Source organism: Maylandia zebra, linkage group LG1, assembly GCF_041146795.1.
Source record: "Maylandia zebra isolate NMK-2024a linkage group LG1, Mzebra_GT3a, whole genome shotgun sequence".
NCBI classification, from domain to species: domain Eukaryota; kingdom Metazoa; phylum Chordata; class Actinopteri; order Cichliformes; family Cichlidae; genus Maylandia; species Maylandia zebra.
The window spans coordinates 3,956,668-3,977,525 of NC_135167.1; the positions used below are offsets into that span (position 1 = coordinate 3,956,668).

Consider the following 20,858-nt stretch of genomic DNA (forward strand, 5'->3'; position numbering starts at 1 on the left):
GTAAAAACAGGCGCTTGTCCGTCTGTAGTGTGGTTATATAAAATATAAGAGAAAGAGAGAACTTTAAGAAATGAATATAGCCACTACAGTGACCATCAAAACAATGAAAAAATATTGCCGTAAACAGCTTATTTTGTGACACCGCAAAACAAACGATAGCGTAAAATGAAACGATAGACGTTTTTATATCGTCATCCGATATATATGGTTATATCGAACAGCCCTAGTTGCTGGGTAGAACCAACCTGCTCACACTCAGATGCTGGACTGCTTTCACATCAGTCAGGAAGGGCTGCTGTGCAGATGCATCTATTGCTTTGTAGTTCTCAGTGCACAAATGCTCAACTAACCCCAGTCAGTGTGGATTCCTTTTTTTCTTTGCTTCTTGTAAACGTGCGAAGTGAAACAATTTAATTCTATAATGAAAACCCCCTAAAACCCATTACCCCTCCAAACCCCCCCCCCCCCCCCCCCCCCCCCTCTATTTTTTTTCTAGCATTTTTTTTGTCCCTCACTTTTTTGGGGGGTCCAAAATGGCATTAATACACCATTTGCGTGAATGTGTGCGTGAATGGGTGGATGACTGGATATGTAAAGTGCTTTGGGGTCCTTAGGGACTAGAAAAGCGCTATATAAATACAGGCCATTTACCATTTAAAGTTATTTTCAAACACTAGAAAAAATATTGAAAGCCTCATTGTGTGCAACCTTCCTTATCTGCTTTTAAATCACGTCTTAAAACACGTCTATTTACCTTTCAGCACAGCAGGACTGCCTCTTAATATGCTTGTTATTAATTGTATTTAATTTTAAGATATTCTAATGTAATTTAAGCTGTTTTCTCTTTACTTTGTATTTGTAGCACTTTGGCCAACATTGTAAAGTGCGTTATAAATAAAGATGCTATGCTATATATTTTTCAGTTTTGGTAATTTGCATTTTGAATTATGTTCTTTAAAAATCCAAAAAATGAACAGTGAAACTGGAAATGAAGTGAACTGAGATATTTTTGTGTTACCAGCCACAGTCCACAGTTAGACTAAAGCCACAGTAACTGAGTGCGAGTGTAGCTGCACACCATTTATTGCATTTTCCTTGTTTTGATTCAATTTTATTTAAGTAATATTTAACCTTTATACATTATTTTGGTGCCGCAGTCAGTGTCAGAATTTTCAGGCTATTTCCAGATCTCGTGGTTGCGTTTTTCCCGCCCTCCTCTACACAGTGAAATCTGTTTTGTACAGCATCCCCACCCATCCATCTCACTCAGCTCTGTGCTAATGTCTTGCGTGAGAGACCAGGGAATTGTCTGTAGATGGGGGCCATTGACCTGCAGTGATTGTCTGAATGAATATGGGATCAGAAGATGCACTGAGTACATTGTGCATCCATTACAGTGGGATGAATGGTAACGTAGGAAAAATGGAGCCTAAAAGTGCTGTGTTCCAGTAAAGGAGAGATGAATGGTGGCGCATGTACTGAGTGCATATTAGTATTGTAATGTATGTGAGGAATGCTGCGGAGGCATTGTTTTCTTTTTCCCTTTTTCCGTGAATGTTTTTTTTCCTGCTGAAATCAGGTTTAAAGCAGCAAAGGCAGCGTTTCACTTTACTTCTGTGTATTATTCATGAATTCTCATTGTATTGTGTTTTCATTAGTATATTTTTCCCTTTGGCCTGTTATTACATGCCCTGCCAATGCACTTAAATAACTGGTTGTCACTCCCATATTGACTGAATTCAGACAGTGAAATAGAAAACATGACAAATATCACTTTTTCCCAAACATGCTGCAAACCACATGCAGCTAATGACCAAACACAATGGAGAATTACCTTTATTATGACTTTTTTTTCTGCTTCTGCACGCGGTGTGTCTTCTTTGCAATGAGCGGAAAGTAATGTGTGGGTCATTTCTCGGGTAGCTGAGCCTGTGATTTGCCTCCCAGCGGGAAGTCAGCCATGCTGAGCCGCTGGCGAGGCTCGAGCCTAGTATGGAGCTCATTAATGGACCACGACACTGGTTCAGGCCTACTGGGCTTTATCTGTGTCCAGCTATCTTTATGAGGACCAGGCTGAGTTTTAGACCACTGGAGTGAGTATATTTTGGAAGAGTGAAGACATTTTGGTCCTTATCAAAAGGCTGTTTTAGGGTTAAGACTCTGTTTTAGGATTAGAGTTTGTTTAGGTTTAGGTAAGGTGTTAGAAGTGAATGTCCTCATGAAGACAGCTGTGCAAACGTGGCTCTGTTTTCTTTGTTATTATGGAAGAAAACTGCATAAATGTCTTTTAAAACATGGTCCCACTTCTTGTGTAAGATAAATGTCACTGCAACATTATTCATTAATGGACAACAAGTATAGATATTCCCATCACCTGCTGTAGTCCGTTCTATATTAATTTGCATACCTATAGTATTGTGCAAAAGTCTTGAGCCACCCCTCAAGTCTTTGTATTTTACTAGAAAAATGGGATAAAGAGTTTTATAGTGATTTATCGTAACATGGCAAAATACTGGAAACAGTATATAAAGCAAAACAGAGTTTATGCAATACTAACGACCACCTTTACCTTTAAGACAGACAAACTCTCTTAGGCGAGCTCTCTTGTAATTCCTTTAAGTACTCTTCAGAAATAGTAGACATGGACATCCAGAGCTTTTCTTTGGATGTTTCTGCCCTTTTTCCCGTTCTCGGTCAAGAGGATCCCACAGTGCTTCGGTGATGTTGAGGAGGTCAGTCCATGACTGATGATGTTTATCTGTGTGTTTTCTGTCCGGATATGCTTTTGCTGAATTGGCAGCTGAAAATGAAGCCTTTGCCTTGCATGCTTGCTTTCAGTTTCAGCAATCTGATGGTCCTTCTCTGTGTTCATAAGTTTGACAAGATGCACAACATCACTGACTAAAATCCAGAACCTGTAGACACTCACTGTGGTGTCTCTTTCCTCAGATGCTGTTCATCTGTTGTAGATAGTCTTTTAGGTCTGCCACGTCTTCTTTTGTCCTCTTAATTGGGAATTTTTGGGAATCACCTTTTTTGTACAAAAAAAACTGTACAGAGTGTATTCTTTAACAAATCTGAGCTGATGGGGCGATACTGATTTTGACTTAGTTCTCACACAAAAACATTTTTAGGAAAAGCAAGTTTCAGTCTCTTTTTCCAGACATGTCAGTGGAAATAAAAAGCAATAAAATCTATTATGTGGTTGCTGCAGGATAAAGAACGAGCTAATGAGATTTGAGGGGGTCCTTTTATATAGCCATAGTTTTTCTTTCTTTACAGCACACAATGGTAGGTAGTCCACTAATGAGAAGGTCAGTGGTTTGATCTCCAGCATCCTCAGCCTGCATGTTCAAGTAACCACGGGCAACATCCTAAACTATGTGATGGATGTAGTTTGGAGAGTAAAGTACGGTGGCCCTGAGAGGCCAAACGGACTGCAACTTCAGAAAACAGCATTTTTTTCTTTTTGCAGCATTTTTCTTTTTGCAAGTGTTTTCTGAAGTTGCAGTCCGTTTGGCCTCTCAGGGCCACCGTAGTAAAGCACTTTAAGCGGTCAATAAGGACAGAAGAGGCTTTCTATAAGTGCGGTTCGTTTACGGATTACTTCTGAATTCATGCAATACATCATCAATAAAGAGCGAGCAGGTGCCACAGCCAGCAGCACACCACCAACCATGACATGACCTCCATGTTTCACAGATATACTGATGGGATTTCCATGTGTACTCACTGCTTTTCATACACACTTTGGGGTTTCCTTTACCTTTGTAAACTTTTTTGTTTAATTTGTCTTTGAAGTTACTCTTAATAGCAAATTCCAGTCTGAGGCTACGTCCACACGTACCCGGGTATTTTTGAAAACGCAGGTTTTTCTATGCATTTGCACCTTTCGTCCACACGTAAACGGCGTTTTTGGTCACTGAAAACGGAGATTTTTAAAAACTCCGGCCAGGGTGGATATTTTTGAAAACTCAGTTTTTGCATTTACGTGTGGACGAGAAAAACGCAGAAAATGCAGCGTCAAAGGTGTGCGCCTTTTTTGACGTCACACTGTGCGCCACGTTATTGTTTCGGTGAAATGAATTTCTACAATACTGTTAATTCTACTCTCTGCAGTGTTTAAATGCTTACATACACACACAGTTACTGTCCCTCCACACATACGACTCGGTTCTGCTTCTATGCCCCAGCTTTGTTTACTTTTTCCCACCGAGGCTTCTAGACTTCTGATTGGTCAACATTTCTGTGCGGTTAGGAATCTAGCGCCACCTGTTGCTTTGGCATGTTCATAGCAGCATTTTCCTTCATTTCTGCCTTTGTGTGGACGGGATTATTTTTTAAAACGAAAACGTAAAATCTCCGTTTTTAAAAATACCCGTGTACGTGTGGACATAGTGTTTCCTTTTATACAATCTACATATAACCTCAAGCTGCTCGGGAACTTCCTATGATGCTTCGAGAACTTTGTCATCCCCATGTGTTGCTATCCTGTATATTTGTCTACCCTCTCCTCAACTTCCTCCCCACAAATGCTTACTGCTAATGGATCATCTTACTGTTGGGGTTCTCTTTTCTAATATTCTGGGGTCTTAAAGATTTACAGCACTCAGAGAAAGCCGCTGTGAACTGGTGCTATAGCCATAAAACAGAATTGAAATTTCATCATTTGACAGAAATTGGTTTATTTTCCTCTTTTATGACCATCTGGTTGGAAAATTGTATTACATCTAAGTAAATTAAACCTCAATTAGGAAAACTTGATTTTATTATAACCCTTTTGTTAAACCATTTTAAAGTCAAACATGTCTTTTTTTTCTTCAGAGAAATCCACACTGCTGTAGTCGATTATATCCTTTTGTCGTGTTGTTACAATAGCTTCGTTTTTGCTCACACATGAGCTGCTTTTCAGTCATAATCAGTTCTGTGGTCTTTGCATCGTGTTCGCCTTCTGGCTCCTATTGCAATCTCAACAGATAATAGTGCACAATTCAGTTCACTTTATGTGCAGCAATTCATAACTGACTTCATGTCAGTGCACTTTAAATCATGAGGGCAGCCCCGGACAATAGTAGGGCTCAATCAGCAGAACAGAGCCGTTTCAAACATTAAAATGCATTCGAAGACCAATAAAGGAAGGTTGATTGCTTCTTTATTTTAATTTATTTTACACTTCTGATAAAATTCTGCGACTTAGATACTTCAAGAATCTTTTGGCACCCACTAAGAGGTTTTAGGACTGCAGTTGTTGATCATAAGGGTTCCATCCTCATTACTTTCTTACATACATCTTGATACACAGAAAAGCTCTCGTGCAGTCAACGTAAAAAGTTGCCACGACTCCACTTAGTCAAGCAAAATGGTCGACGCCATTTTTGACACCACAGGGGAAAACGACAAAAAAATGAAGAGGCATCTCTTCTTTAAAAACTGGAGATGAGACCAGTATTGGTCTATATTCAGCTACAGCCCTGATTATTTCCTGAGTGTCTGGTGACTTGGCATCATGTTTTCATAGCTGATCAAATGGAGCTTGTAGGGTTGGCATCAGCGGACTTTCACTCAGCACCAATCTGTGAGTTCAAGAGAAACGATTAACGTTTTCTTCTGTTAACACTGCCCTCTGGCAAGACATTGGTTTGATATCGACCCCCTCCCCGTCTGAACTGTCCAGACTGCGTTAGCTTGGTAGGTTGCAGGTGTTTGCAGGCTACAGCTACGTGAAAGACTCCTTGAATTCGTTTGTGGTTCAGACAGAGGAAGAAAAGTCAAGAAAAAATCAGCAGCTATTTAGATTCAGTTTTGTTAGTTGACTTCTTTATTTACTCGAGCGGAATACACATTTTTGTTTATCAAATGCTCGAATATAAAATGCTTACTGACACTCTGCCTGCAAAACCTGCTGGGGTTTTACAATAATGCTGCCAGGACTTTGTCCGCCAGGCCGTGCAGTGCTTTACTTCATCTCAGTGACACAGTGTGGTTCAGTGAATTGTTCTAAGCTGGTTATTTACAGCAGTTGACATATATATATATATTTTTAAAATACACTGAGAGCTGGATCAGTTAAATATTGATTTGGAGCTTTTCATGAGATCATCTCGAGAGGATAAACTGTGACAATGATACTACGCTGTAGTACTTTTAGAGTCATCCCTCACTTAGTATCAGATTCTGACAGTTCTTGACTATTTTTAATATCTAATATTTAGTTGTCACTTTATTTCCATTGTGATTTTCCACCATATTTCATCACCAGCCACAGAAGGGCTCTCCAAATGGCTCCAGTGAACGCTCGTCATTTTTGCATCATCGCCGACAGATTTAGGCTCGTTTGCAAAGGAAGATGCTCATGCTTGTGTCATTGTGGTTAATCACTGAAAGCACAATGTAGTGAGTATATTTGATATTCACCGTTAAGATGATCCAAAAACACCAACAAACAAACTAAAACAGCACTTAGTGGTTAAATTAGTGTGATTTCAGTCACAGGTGAGATTCAGTTGGATTGATGCTTTTTTTACAGCTTATTTGAACCTTTCTAAAAGTTGCTGTTTCACTGTGTTTTAGCCTTACAATAAATCAGCTCTTAGCCAGTTTTTGCAGTATTTATGGGCTGCATAATTTGTCCATTTAAATCTTTTGCCTTCTACAAATAAAAGATGAACCATGAGAGTTTTCCTGGAAGCTGGGATTTATGTTTTCAGCTTTAGTTCTTGTTCCCCTGCGGGTTTTGTTTGAGTCATAATTGTTTTCATTCTATTTTTTTTGTTTTTCAAAGTAAACGTTTCCTAATTGGAATAAACCAAGTTTCATAAAGTGTAATTCAGAAAACAAATGTGTCGGGTAATTGAGTTCCAGGGGAGAAGTTTTCCCCTCCCAGCAATATCAAGTTAATATTGGCTTCCTTTCAGGAAATACTTATATGTGTGTGTGTGTGTGTGTGTGTGTGTGTGTGTGTGTGTGTGTGTGTGTGTGTGTGTGTGTGTGTGAGAACAGGTGTATCAAGTGTACGCTCGCCGCTCCCCAGAGGAAGTATACGATATCCTGAAGGCTATTGGGGCCGACTATGTGGTGTTGGAAAACAGCATCTGCTATGAGCGGAGGCACAGGCGGGGCTGCAGACTGCGGGACCTGCTCGACCTGGCCAACGGACATGTGGGTGGCTTTCATTTAATGTGACTCACTGTGTGTGTGTGTGTGTGTGTGTGTGTGTGTGTGTGTGTCAGCATGCGCCGTCCCCTCTGCCGACTCCTGCGACTCGGTGAAAGCTCTCAGCCTCTGCAGACAGATCAATAGTCCCACTTCTTATCTGCGCGTCACTGTCTCTCACTCTTTTGCCGCCGCTCACCCCCACTCCCCCAGACTCTTTATTTTGATGTCAGATGCGGCTCGCCGGCTATTTGGATTACCAGAAGCGAGGCGAGCTTCGGTCTGGCCCAGCATCGTGTAAGACACATGAAACGCAGAGTCAGGGTGTGCTCGCAACGCCGTAAATGTCACGCAGCGTACACAACATCTGACATCTAGACAGCTTTATTGAAGGAATGCTGGATTTACGTCTCTTTCTGTCTGTCCTTCGCTTCCTCTCATACTTTCTTTTATTTAGCTCTTACTTTTTTTTATCACCTCTGGTCTTTCTGTCTGCCTGCTTTTGTTTTTCCTTCTTTGCATCTTTTCATCTTTTTTTTGCTTTCATTTTTAAGGATGCCTTCCTTTTTTTCCTGCTCAGTGATCCAGTGCTTTCCCTGTAACACCCCGAGTGTTAATGACTATAACAAACTATAAAAGTTTTGCCTGTTTGTATCTTTACTGTACACACCAGGCAGCCACCACATTAAAATCTCCCCGTGTGCCATCAAGACATTTCAAACTCACCGGGCGAAAGCCACATGACCTGTGGGGCGTCGTTTACAGCTGGAAAACCTTACTTTGGTTTCCAGCGATATTGATGATCTTACTCCAATGAAAATGCAAAGTGAAATCACCAAATAATTACAAATACCCACTGCAGAGTGTTTGCATGTGATTATGAACCTAAATATTTATACATATTGCTCAGAAGCTAATTTGTACTCTATACACTGTCCCTTAATGCAGCGGTCCCCAACCTTTTTTGTGCCACAGATCAGTTTAATGTCAGACAATATTTTCACAGACCGGCCTTCAAGGCGTCGCTGATAAACACAACAAAAGAAAATGATCCGACCAAGACAAGAACGGTGCTATTTTGTAAATATAATAATTCACTGTGTATTTGTGTAACTTTGTTAGCAGCGTCCTCCTGAAATGCACCAACAGCCTCCTCTCTGGTCGCTATGGTAACGCATAAACGTTCCTTTCAAAATAAGACACGGCTACAAAACAAAGTACATGAAAATATATAGAAAATGAATTCATAACACAAGACCCCGGGAAACAGAGTTAACAATAAAAACCCTGAAAATCGTCAATTTCACACCCGAGCCGGTACCGGTCCATGGCCCGGGGGTTGGGGGCCGCTGCCTTCATACACTGTACAGTTTCACTGTAAGCCTCAAAATAGTTTTCGTAGCTCCACTCTAACATGGCTCAGTGCTTTTCATGTTGTGGCTTATTTAGTGTTTTTAAACGTGACACTTTCAGAATTCAAGTGTGTGAAACCATAAAATATTCATGACTGAATATTTGACAAAAAGTTAATATCCCTTTTCTTTTTTTTTTCATTAAAAGTTTATCATTCAGAAGCTTTCACAGTCCCACCCACCACCTTTTAAAACTGGAAGTGTTGCATCTCGCCAGCAAACAGTGCCGTTCTGTGGGATCCTTTTTAGAAGCTGATATTTTTTGTTAATGGCCTTCAGTGCTGCTAATGAGTATCTTATTCCTTCCAAGAAAATCCGTCCTTGAAGCCAGCATCTCCACATGTCCTGCACTGCCTCTTTTTTTCTTTGGGTTCAGCCTTCTTTGGCTGCTGTTTTAGCTATGTTGCGATCAATAATCCCAAAGCAGAATATTTATTAATTTAGACTCACTTTAGCCCTTAATGCACTAAAGCATCCATACAGATTTTATGGCAGATCTAACTGGCAGAGCAAAGTGAAATCAGAGGCTGCTGCCGGTGGACTTTATCTCGATTGTGCTGGCTTCAGCCTGCCGTCATTCTCGTTGCTGTTAATGGTGACGCGTTTGTTCTCTTATCAGATCATGGACGGACCTGGAGAGGATGACCCCGACCTCGTCCCTGCCACCCACCCTCGTTTTTGCGATGCCATCAAGACGGACGCGGCAGCTTACAACACTCTCTTTACCAGAACATTCCAGAATAAAACCTTCCATGTCTACCGACTCAAGAAGAAACGCAAGAAAAATACGAAGGGCTCATCAGAGCCCAGCGTGACTCAGTAGCAGGACCAGGGCTGCAAGACAACCCCAGCAGAGGCCAGAGGGGAGAGAGGAGGAGAGGATGAAATAAAAGTGCTGAATCCTTGCTGTTCCTCTGTCTCCTCTGTGCACTGCGCCCAGCTGTGATCATGGCCATTATTTCTTCAACACGTGGCTCTTTGGACGTGCTATTAGAACAGCGGGGCCGGTCTGCACTTCGGGTGGAGTGTGCAAATGTAGGATTCCTGCTTCGGGCTGTTCTACGTCCACTCATTCAGCCGCCGTCCACCCCCAAAAAAGTTTAGATGACTAAGTGAAACTTAAAGATTGAAATACAGAGAAGTCGTATGTATTTGCAGCTGAGTTCTTCTTTGCCAATGAAAGTAGGGGCAGAAATCGAAGATTTGTTGAGCTCTTCATTTGTAGGGATTTAAACTGACTTTAAAAAAAACATAAGATCTAAAAGGTTCAGTTTCCACTGTAGTTCAGTTGTTTTAGGAGTAGACATCAGCCGACATTAAGTGTAAATGTCTAGTTTATAAAGTTTCATAAAAAACCTCAAAAATGATACAACTGAAAAGATTAAAGTCAGTTAGGAGATGATTTCTTTTTCAGAACTGACCGACGTGTTGGTTCTTTCAGATGGGCAGCGAGCAGCTCCGGTCAGTATGTTTCAGCCATGTTAGTGTAAAGGAAGCTGGTCATCGGCCTCATTACATGTTCTCATATTAATAATTGAACTGTGCTTGAATTTGATTCATTAAACATCCTGAACATAAAAACATGCTTAAACAGGTTGCCATAGTCCCAGTGGAAACTCGTGCGACTGTTTAATCTTACTGTTACTAGTATTACTTCTAGCATCACTGCTGTCATCCTAAGCTCTTCTACCCACAAGCCTAACAACTACGTGCCAAACCCCAACTTATCCTCACTCTGAACCTACTTTAAGTCTAAAACCAAGTCGTAGCCCTCAAACAGGTCTTTGATCTTCTCTACAAAATGTCTCAAACTAAACACAAACTTAAATTTAGGCTTTAATTTAATTTTTATTTGTGGTCTGTGAGCGTGACTTCAGTCACTGTGATGCAGGTTGGAGAAGCTGTTCTTGAGAAAGCCGCAGTCTGCCTGTTCTGCACAGCTAGCTGTTAGAGACAACCACGCATGCACACACACACACACACACACACACACACACACACACACACACACACACACACACACACACACACACACACACACACACACACACACACACTCTTAGTCAGTGTGTCCTTACAGCTGTCATCTTTATAATTACCTTCCTATGATGTGTCTGGGAGACATTTCTACATGGTAGCTTCAGAATAACCTGGATCACACACTCTTTGAACATACACACTATTTAAATTACTGTCTTATCACCAGAACATCAGTCCCAGGAGAGGCCATGTACCAGATACACAGCGGGTAATGGACTTTGTTAGACCACCTGTTATAAAAACAAAGCACACAAATGTTTTAGAAATCTGTCCAAAAAATGTATTTTTATTTATTAGGCAAATAAACTGTATCCAAATCTGAGCCGAGACACTGGACTTTTCACAGAAGTCTGAACTTCATCAAACATTCAGCCACTAAAATTCTTCTGTAACTTTAATGTGTTATTATTATTTTTTTATTAATCTTTTCTGCCTTTTTGTAAAAGTAAAATTTGAAAATTCATGGATCAAGACAATAACTATATTAAAAGCTTGCGCGTCAGAGCTTGCAGATACTGTCGAATTAACCATTACACAATCATAAAAATGTATTTTGGTAATAACCAATACTCTTTCTTTGGTCTGGCGGTTGTCTAATAAATCTGTTAAGCTGTGTAGCTTCTCTGTTTGCGGGATTTTTGTGGTTTTCTACTCTGATGATCAGTCTGAGAGCTGCTAGCTGATGAGCTCAGTTTAGCTCCCACCCCCTTTCTCTTCATGTTACTGTACCGTGGTATTTTTTTCTCAGGATTGTACATAAAAATAAATGATTGAAATTATTGAAAAGAAGATTTAAGAAAAAGTTTGCTAACTGCCTCGTCAGCTTCCACTAACTTTCAGCATAACATGCCTCTTGCTATAAGAGCAGATCAGTAGAGTTTATGGTGTTACAGAGATAATCATAAGCTGTTGCAGGCTCATTAAATTGACAATTTATTGCTTCTACCATGAATTACTTTAACTGCCAAATTTCTGGTATCCATTATCGGGCCCCTGTACAGCTACTACACAGGTGGACCTGCTGTGGGAAGAGTGCAGTACTGGGCTGTATCCCAATTCAGGGTCTGCAGCCTTAAAGTATGCAGCCTTAACGGTCCTCAAGGGCCACATACTCAAAGACCGCTAAGGCCAGAAGTGCGAGGCTTGTGAAATGGGACGGTCTAGCCTCCGTCGCGCTGCCCAGGTTGCCTAGCAATCGTGATACTAACAGCTGGAAACGTGTCATACAGCTTTGTTTGACAGAAATGAAGGAGAACATATTTTGTACATTTGTTTGTTTCTACACGAGCGCTGTGTGATTTGATAAGTATCTGAGGCTGAGACCATGGGACTGTGAAACATGATTGTTGGGCTTCATTTCTGTACTGAACAGTCATTTAAGATTAGCTAGTAAATAACAATTAGCTAATGTTGCTCATGAGACTAAAGTCATCTCACTTTGGTAATGTAAATATAATTTACATTACCCCCTGAGCCAGGGTCGCCCCTGGCTCAGGGGGTAATGTAAATTATTGGGAAGCGTATCTGTAACCGGAAGGTCGCCGGTTCGATCCCCGGGCTCTCTGTCCTGGCCGTTGTGTCCTTGGGCAAGACACTTTACCCTACCGCCCACTGGTGATGGCCAGAGGGGCCGATGGCGCGATATGGCAGCCTCGCTTCTGTCAGTCTGCCCCAGGGCAGCTGTGGCTACAACCGTAGCTGCCTCCACCAGTGTGTGAATGTGAGAGTGAATGAATAGTGGCATTGTAAAGCGCTTTGGGTGCCTTGAAAAGCGCTATATCAATCCACTCCATTATTATTATTAATATGGCCAATATTAAAGTTATTATTTCAGTCAGTATTAGTTATTACAGCAGTGAATGACTCTGTTTCAAATACTGAGCTTCAGTAAAGATTCAAGCTGCATTTATTTATATTTCCTGTCACCTTAAATCTTCACTCAAAGACAGGTTTCTTTGACACTGTGTATATATAACTGTGTTATATATATGAGGGACAAATATTGTTCTTTCAATATGTTGGCATTACTAAATTTCTCTCAGTGGTTACTTTAAATATCCATAAAATCATCACATTCTCTGTAAGATTAAGGTCGACTATTGAACGGTGCATATTTTAAAGTAAAGGCTTTAAAACCAAGTTAGCACAAACGTCACTAATGTCACATAACTTTGCCGACATGTGGCCAACAGTAACGTTTAAATGTTCTTCGTTATTAAACATTTGCACATAAATAACATAATAATCAGTACTTACTTTTAAAACTCTTTGGCCGCCCCTCCTCCGCCGTTTTTTTTTTTTTTTTTCCCGGCAAAATTATCCACACCCACCGCCGCGATATGCATTCTGGGATATGTTGGGCCACGAAGTCTACACCGCCACATCCTTAAAATTCAGGGAAATGAAGGACGCATTTGAGGGCCGCATTTCGAGCAGCCTTTGAATCGGGACAGCCTTTAAGGCTGCAGACCCTGAATTGGGATACAGCCATCTTTTATATACAGTCTGTGTACCGTTGCCCACAAACAGGAAATGCTGAGAGTTGTTCGTTCAGTGATTGTTTAGTCATACTCTGCTGTAGCCCCACCGAGTAGGTCAGACCACTAGCAGAGCTCAGATGTGGCCCCTCTGTGGTGGGGCACATGTGGCCGCTGTGATAAATGTTACCAGTTACCCCAGAAAAGGAAGGATAATTACGTTAGTTTCGCTTTCTGCCGGCTACTTAAATGTGCTTTTGCTGTAAAACTGAGGTCAGAGTTGGTACCAAGTGGTATTTGTGACGGTGTTGTTGTTGTGATTGCTGTCATGTTTTTTCTCTTTCTGTGATTGTCATCAGCAGCATTCTCAACCTTTTCATTTTTGTCTCTCTGACACACACACACACACACACACACACACACACACACACACACACACACACACACACACACACATATGAATAATGTAAGTAGCGAGGAAATTGCAGCAGCCTGACAACGGGGCTGATTCTGAGCCACAATCCAAAATAGAGAGAGAAAGAGGGGCCAACACTTGCATATCAAACCGAGGCTTTGTGGTTAGACGAGAAAGCGGGGAGGAGGAGAGGGGATGACAGACGATGCTCATGTTTAAACAGCAGCGCAGGAGAAATGAGAGCGCGTGAAAACATGAATTCTCAGTGATCTTCTTCATTTTCTTCTTTCACACCAAAGGCGAGGAGGTGACTGAAAGGCTGGAGCTGCGTAGGTAATTAGTGGTTGGACAATTAGCACCCTCCCTCCGTCCCTTCCCCTTCATCTCAGCTCAGTTTGCCTGCATTTGTACACTTGTTAATAAGGACCTCTGTCTTTGATAATCCACGCTCTCGCAGATGCGTGAGCACTCCTGCACACGGTTGTTGCAGGGCTTTTGAAAACACGGTGTTCGTTAAAGGCGAGGCCTCGTCGTGATGCATATCAATCGGATGAGCGGAACGAGAATGCTTGTTCCTCCCGCCTCCATATTGGATGTTTAATTTAGGCGATGTCTGATTGCTTTATTTGAGAGCGAAGTGATTCCATTAGGTTTGCCTAATAAGAGTCTAATATTTTTTCAGCATTGTTAATTTCCATACATATTGAGTTTAGTAGCAGGCCGCTGCTGACTATGGTTTTCTTAATGAAGAGGCGATGAAGGCGGTCATTAACCTGTACAGTCTGCTGTGGTTTAAAGTGGATGTTCGTGAAATACATGTAAGATGCTCACTAGACGGCTTTGTGCAACTAATGAACTTGTTTGGATCCAGGTTTAGTTTGAACAGTCTGCTTTTGGGACAAACGATCTGAAACCTGGCCTCGGCCCTGAACCGTGATGAGACCGTGAATGTTTGCTGAACAGGTCATGTTAGAGCAGCAGGCGGACAACTTTATTCTTGAAGGTCTTTCCACGTGATTTTAGAAGTCAAAGAACTTTAATCCCAATCTTAAAAAATCAAACGATGTTGGGATTGCTCCCAGATGCAGGATTGGTTTTCATCTATTGGTCTGAAGCTAGATGAGATAAAATTATCATCTGTCGTAGATGAAACCCAAGCAGCACTCGCCTGAATCATAATCGTGCAGATATTTTGGAGCCTGAATGCGATTAGCATCCTTTGGCATTGGTGCTGTGATGCCACGATGACCCAAGTCACCCAAGGGTTGCTTGTTTGGGATGTTGTGCTATTTTAACCGTTTTATTTCTACATCCATCTCAGTAGTTTTTGGTGTTGAAGCTTCTTAAACAGCCACAAAATGTACAAAATAAATGAAATCTGAACTTTTTCAATCAAAGATGAAATTCAGTGCTGTCAAAAATCTGATCTCCTGGAGCTGCACGTTAAGCCACCTGCTTGTGCAAACTTTGCCCATCTTGGAGCTCACAGTCCAGTTTCTGAGTCCAGCTATTACTTTGACTGTTGCACCAGCTCACCAATGCCAAAGTAAACCTTGTGCACATTAGTTACCTCTTTTTAACTGGTGTAGTCCCAGCAGAGCCAGCTCTACCTTGAACAGAAGTGAAGATCATTTAGCATCATGGGTTCTCACTTTGGGAACTATTGTTGTTTTTGTGGAACCTGTTCTAGATTGAACGCCAGCATCACTTCTGTGAAAGAGAGGTGTGTGCGGCAGCAGCCTCTGGCAGAATTTAACTGACTGAGATGTTAATCTCCTGGCTATGTAATGATGTTGGTTGGGGATTGATCAGAAATGTCTCTGCCTTGCTGGAACCTGAATTAGAACAGTGTGGGAAATAACACTTGACGTGCTTGACCAGGTTAGGCTCTCATACCAAAACCTCAGCCCAGCTGGGAAGCATGGTAGAGGGAGCATCATGGTTTGGGATCGCTTTACCACCTCGGTAGCTGGACATCGAGCAGAGTGTCAGGCAGTTATGAGAGGATGGTTTGATCCCTTTGCCCGCACTCAGGCTTTGATTACTGCTGATTCAGCAAGGACACAGGGCCGCTCTGCTGTTCATGAAGACTCTGGCTGACATTTTCAACCCTTTATCTCCAGTTTGCCTAAGGACACATGCAAACTTTGTCTAAGGCAAGAACCTCCCCTTCATGCAGTATGACATTAAACGTGTCTTGGGTGGAGCAAACAACCCAAAAAGTACAGGAAACAGAAGTTCACATGAAACGAGGAGGAATGAAGTCTGCGCTTTGACACCGAATTAGTTTACTTTTAACGGCTGACATAAAAAGCAGATCTATCGTTTGACCTCTCTTCACCTTTTTTAAATGTTCTTTACAACTAATGAATTTTAAGGTCCAGTCTCATCTTAACATCTTTTAGGATCTTGTCTTAAATAAGTGAAATAACATAAGTTTGGGAATTTTTAAGAAACGTCTTTTGGCTTTGTCAAGTCAACATCACGCGATGTTACAAAGTGTTTTCTATCAGTTTGAGCCCTCGTGAACTCAGGTGATGTCATTTTCAGTTTTTGAGGGTTCAATTTTGGGACTGAGCCGAGTAGATCAACTAAAAGGCTGAAGGAGAGTAGATTTCAGCTTTTGAAAGTCTGAGTCCTGACCTTAATTCAAGTGACGTGCTGCAAGTATGACCTGCACGCAGCATCCAGGACGTACCGATACCCTGGTAGGAGGACTTACTGTGTCTGATGGAGGCTGTTGCTGCTGAAGTCCCTAAAGTCAAGAGTTAACTTGTTTTCCAGCCTTTAGAGTTAGAATTACATTGAATAATCACTATTTGGATGAAGAACTTTTCTTCAGTAATAATTGGAGACATCCTGGTAATCCTAAAGAGTCCTCACATCATCTTCATTTAAAACAACATTGAACTCGTTCATTGTGGAAACAGTTTCTTTGTGTTTATTTGAAAAAAGAAAATACTGTAATATGTATCTGGGTGCCTTTTGGTCATTTTTCCTTTTTGCTTGGTGTTCCTTTAAAAAAAAAAAATCCACTAAAGTGATTCTGTGCTGTCATTTTCTACTGTAAAGCCACAAAAATCATCCAAACTTGTAAATGTTTACTCTGCCGTTAAAAGTCTTTCTCATGCCAGACACAATGCTGGTGGAGGGATACGTGAAGTTTCACATATTATTAGGCAGTGTGTCAATAAAACAATTCCCCCCCCAACAATGCTGTTTCCCTGTCAGTCAAAGCCAGGAATATTTATTTTTCACATTTCAGTTCATCGGTTTCTCTTTACAGACGCAGTCACGATTCAGCACTGGTGCAAATGAATTTATTGAGGGGAGGAAAAAAAAGATCAAAGCAAATACAAAACACTTATAACCGTCAAAAGCTGATCACCATCATGTTGATAAAAATATGTTCGTTTGATTTCTTTTTCCTCTCTGAAGCGGCACATTTTAAATCTATGCTGCTCTTCTTGGCAAAAAAAAAGCAATAATTTGAATGTATCTATCTCTGTACTTACAAATGAGGTAAAAACATTGTTCACAACATGTCTGCACCCAGAACACAACACTGAAGAAGCCGTCGTATGCTACAAATGAATGGTGGGAAGTGAATCTCCGCTCCTTACAGCTGTAGTGAAGCATGAAGTGTTTTCATCCTTGTGTGTGTGGGGCTCAGGCTCGGACGCTCTCCAGAGAGCAACATACAAGCATCACTCTGGAGGAACTCCCCACTGCCTGAAAGATAAGCATGTCTTTTACTTTTAGGCATCATTGACTGGAAATGCCCTTATTTATAAAAGCTGCATTGTTGCCTCCGCTGCTCGGAAAGCGTTTGTCTGAAAAAGAAGCTGCAATCTGGGGATCGACTCCTCTGTCAACTCATTTCTTTTTTGGAAACTCCTCACATTCCTTTGGTTTTTCCAGCATGACAGCGGGCCATCAGCTCCTATTAGGATTAGTGGCCTGACATGTTTTCACACTCTACTACCCTTTGACTGCTCTCTGCCGACAGGCTCAGCTCTGCCAGCGTGAAGACAAATAGAAGGGAAAAAAGGTATGAAGGGAGCGCTGCTGATGCTGCTGCTGCTTCCAGCAGAATCCAGCGGCTGAAACGCCAGAAGAAGCCACGCTGGAACTTTGGGGAGAATCGTAGGTTGTGGGGTCATGTGGGTGGGGGCACACGACTTTTTAAGTTCATCCCATTTGCAGTGCAGCAAACTGTTATGCAGGAAACTGTTGCTTGCAGCATCTCTTCCCTCGGCGGCTCCCCCACAGGGCCGCTGTGCTCCGTGGTGCACTGGTGAGACATCTCTCCACAGGGCTGGGCTCCCTCCGCTTCACTCCCTTCCCTCATTTGCTCTCTGATTCAGCCCCCTACCCTGCAATCCTCTCTCTTGTTTTAAAAATGTGAAAGGAAGTGTGCCCTTTTTAGACTCTCGTTCGCTGCGTTATTATTATTATTTGCCTTTTTGTTCTTTTAAGACAAAGTGTTTAGTTTTTTTGCAGAGGTACTAAGTACTAAGTAGAAAGCTTGATGTCTTGCAGAGAGAGAGAGAGAAGCTGGAGGGATAATTCACAGTTTCGACATTAAAAAAACAAACAAAAGCACAATGACATGTTCCTGCAGCTCTCTTACCCACAATCCTCCTAATGTTTCAGCCAAGAAATATGTGCTAATTTAGCAAGACACAATAGATGGATGCGTGAACTGCATATGGCACAGCTATCACAGCTCACAAGCATATATATATATATTTGTGTATATATATATATATATATATATATATATATTTGTGTGTATATATATTTGTGTATATATATTTGTGTATATATATATATATATATATATATATATATATATATATATATATATATATATATATAATCCTTATAAATATCTCTTACCCTCTTCCCTCCATTTATGTTTATTGAGTAGTCACCTTGAAAGGCAGCTCTGTGTACTTTGTATTCTGCCGAGCATCTGTTAAAATAGTCTCTCGCAGCCGCCACATTTGGTATGCCAGAGGAACAGCGTGCACGGAACAGAGCAACAGAGCGAGCATTTCCTCCCTCCCGCAGTCCACACGTCCACTCGCATTTCTTTGTTACAAAGATGTTTGAATTTTTGTGCACCCTCCCCCGGGTGAGGAGGAACGAGCAGCGGCGGAGCGCAAATGAGAATAGGAAATCAAATGAAGACGCGGGCACGGTACTAAGTAGAAAGCTTGATGTCTTACAACCCATGGAGCGTTGAAACTTGAAACACCCAACCAATACAGAATTACTCAACCTAGCAAAAGACACATTACCAGAAAAAAAAATCTCACCCTGGAAACCAGTGATGGTCGAAGCACTTCTTTTTGTTTTTTTTCTCATACAAACATTGACAGAAGCTGTTTACAGCCAGGCAGCGAGAACACGATGTGTCCACTACAGTGAAACTGCATTGGATGGGCTACTCAGTATGATCCACCTCATCTTCACTGACTTATCGTGTAACAGTGTGAAATACATGACATTTATTTACAGAGCAGCAAGGTGCTAAAAATACATTTAGTGGCATTGAGTTGCTCAGGTATATATATATGTATGTATGTATTAAAAAAATCCTGGCCAAAACATTTTCATATTTTCTGCCTTCAGCTGGCAGCTCATCCACACACGAGGAAATTTGGGGTTTTAGTGTCTGTGACTGGAACAGATTTTTCCGACAGTGAAGCTAAGCTCCATCATGATGAGTAGCCCGAGTGCAGGCTGACGTTCTGAAGCATTTAACCTGACTTGTAGGTTTGATAACGTCTGCTCCTGCAAAATTGCCGTCCAAGGTAGAGTGAGTGCAGAGCGGCAGGCTCTTTTCATTGGGACACTTTCATCTGTCTCTTAGGCCCCCGCTTTGATTGACGGGTCTCATCATCCAGTAAATACAACACAGTTCGTGTCAGCTGTCAGCAAAGTGCTGCGCGTGGAGCGACTCTCTCTGTCGGCCAGTCTCTCGCTTTTCCAGCCTGAGTCGCCGCCAAGCGTCTGCTAATTGATTGTTTTGGGCGGCCCCGTTATCAGGGTCCAATCAGTTTGTGTTGGAGCTCAGAGGTCGCTGGCCTCGGCTCGCTCGTACAGCGCCCGAAGCTTCTCAAAGCGAGGCCCCCACTCCCCGAGCGTCTCCTCCCTCCTCGCCTCCACTCCCCCTTCTCCGCTGCTGCCTCCATCCAGCCCTGCTGAACTGAAGGAGCTGAGGGAGCCGGCAGGCGAGCCCCCACCCTCGGTGGAGAAGACCTGCAGGGAGTCAAAAGGTCCCGTGTCTGGATGCTGGTCAGCATCGCGGATGATCTCGCACAGGTAGCGGGCCAGATCCTGGCTGGAGAAGGACAGGGAACGACGGGCTAGCTGCGAGGGACGGGCCTGGCCCTGGGCCGGCAGCCTGGTGGGGGGGACGTCCCTGCGGAGACTGGTCGTTGTGGTGGCCGTGGAGGAAGTGGAAGCTGCAGAGGGAGGCAAGGTTGTGGAGCTGGTTGTCCGGCTCAGGGGGTCCAGCGGCTGGGAAGAGGGTGGGACGGGGGGCGCCTGGTGGAGGAGGTGATGGTGATGATGATGGTGGGGAGGAGGAGGGTGGTGCAAGGCTCTAGAGCGGCAGTACTGCACTGACTGGGCCGGGCTCGGCTGGAGGGACTTCTGCAGCTCTGCCATGTCGTAGGCATTCTGGTCTCACACACACACATTTACACAAAAGCAGATGAAAAGTCTGAGTTAGCACAGGAGCTGTAAAAACAGAGAGGGACTGATTGTCTGGGGGAGAAAGACGAGGCAGAAAAAAATGAAATGTGACAGTGAGAAAGCAGAAAAATGAAAAGAGAGCAGAAAAACAATCGGCTCGCCCCACAACGTTTACTGTGAATGTTCCACCTATTTAAGTTTCCAATCTGTCTCCATTTACTGTTGCAGAAAACTTGTAATTCGAAATATCTCTGTATGCATGTGAGAGACCAAGAAGAAGAAGAGCAAGATGAGGGACATTTCTCTCCCTCTCTCCACTGCAGACAGCTGCCATTACTTTGTCATGTAGCGCAGCAGCAGCCACTTTGGTACTAATGTGATTCCACCAGAACTGTAACCAGGGTGGCAGAGATGCAAAAAGATGTAGGAGGAGGAGGCGGCGGAAGAAATGATGCACAAGGAGGAGGCGTGGGTCGCTTTGTGAAACTGATTATGTGATGAGTGCTGTTTTTATTCCTCTAGAGCGATTTCAAACAAGACTCCAGAGAATTAACCACAGTGGCTGCTGTGTATAGGGGATCAGTACTGTGTGTGTGTGTGTGTGTGTGTGTGTGTGTGTGTGTGTGTGTTTGTTTGACTGCAGGTAACGGACAG

General features: G+C 42.4%; 2 protein-coding genes across 4 annotated transcripts in view; one reads left to right on the plus strand and one right to left on the minus strand.

The window, feature by feature from the left end:
* The window catches only part of dpy19l3 (dpy-19 like C-mannosyltransferase 3), a 78,676-nt gene extending 61,966 nt beyond the window's left edge, over positions 1 to 16,710 (plus strand). For all 3 annotated transcript variants that reach the window (XM_024799491.2, XM_024799490.2, XM_024799489.2), the window contains 2 exons: positions 7,000 to 7,158; positions 9,184 to 16,710. In XM_024799491.2, the coding sequence (XP_024655259.1) occupies positions 7,000 to 7,158; positions 9,184 to 9,387 (363 nt within the window). In that variant the 3' untranslated portion in view covers positions 9,388 to 16,710. The remainder of the gene's footprint in view (positions 1 to 6,999; positions 7,159 to 9,183) is intronic.
* A 2,122-nt stretch (positions 16,711 to 18,832) lies between these two features.
* LOC101467318 (neural-cadherin) overlaps positions 18,833 to 20,858 on the minus strand; it is a 344,359-nt gene continuing 342,333 nt past the window's right edge. Inside the window, exon 37 of the mRNA XM_076888121.1 lies at positions 18,833 to 20,189. Coding sequence (XP_076744236.1) covers positions 19,578 to 20,189 — 612 coding nt within the window. The 3' untranslated portion in view covers positions 18,833 to 19,577. The remainder of the gene's footprint in view (positions 20,190 to 20,858) is intronic.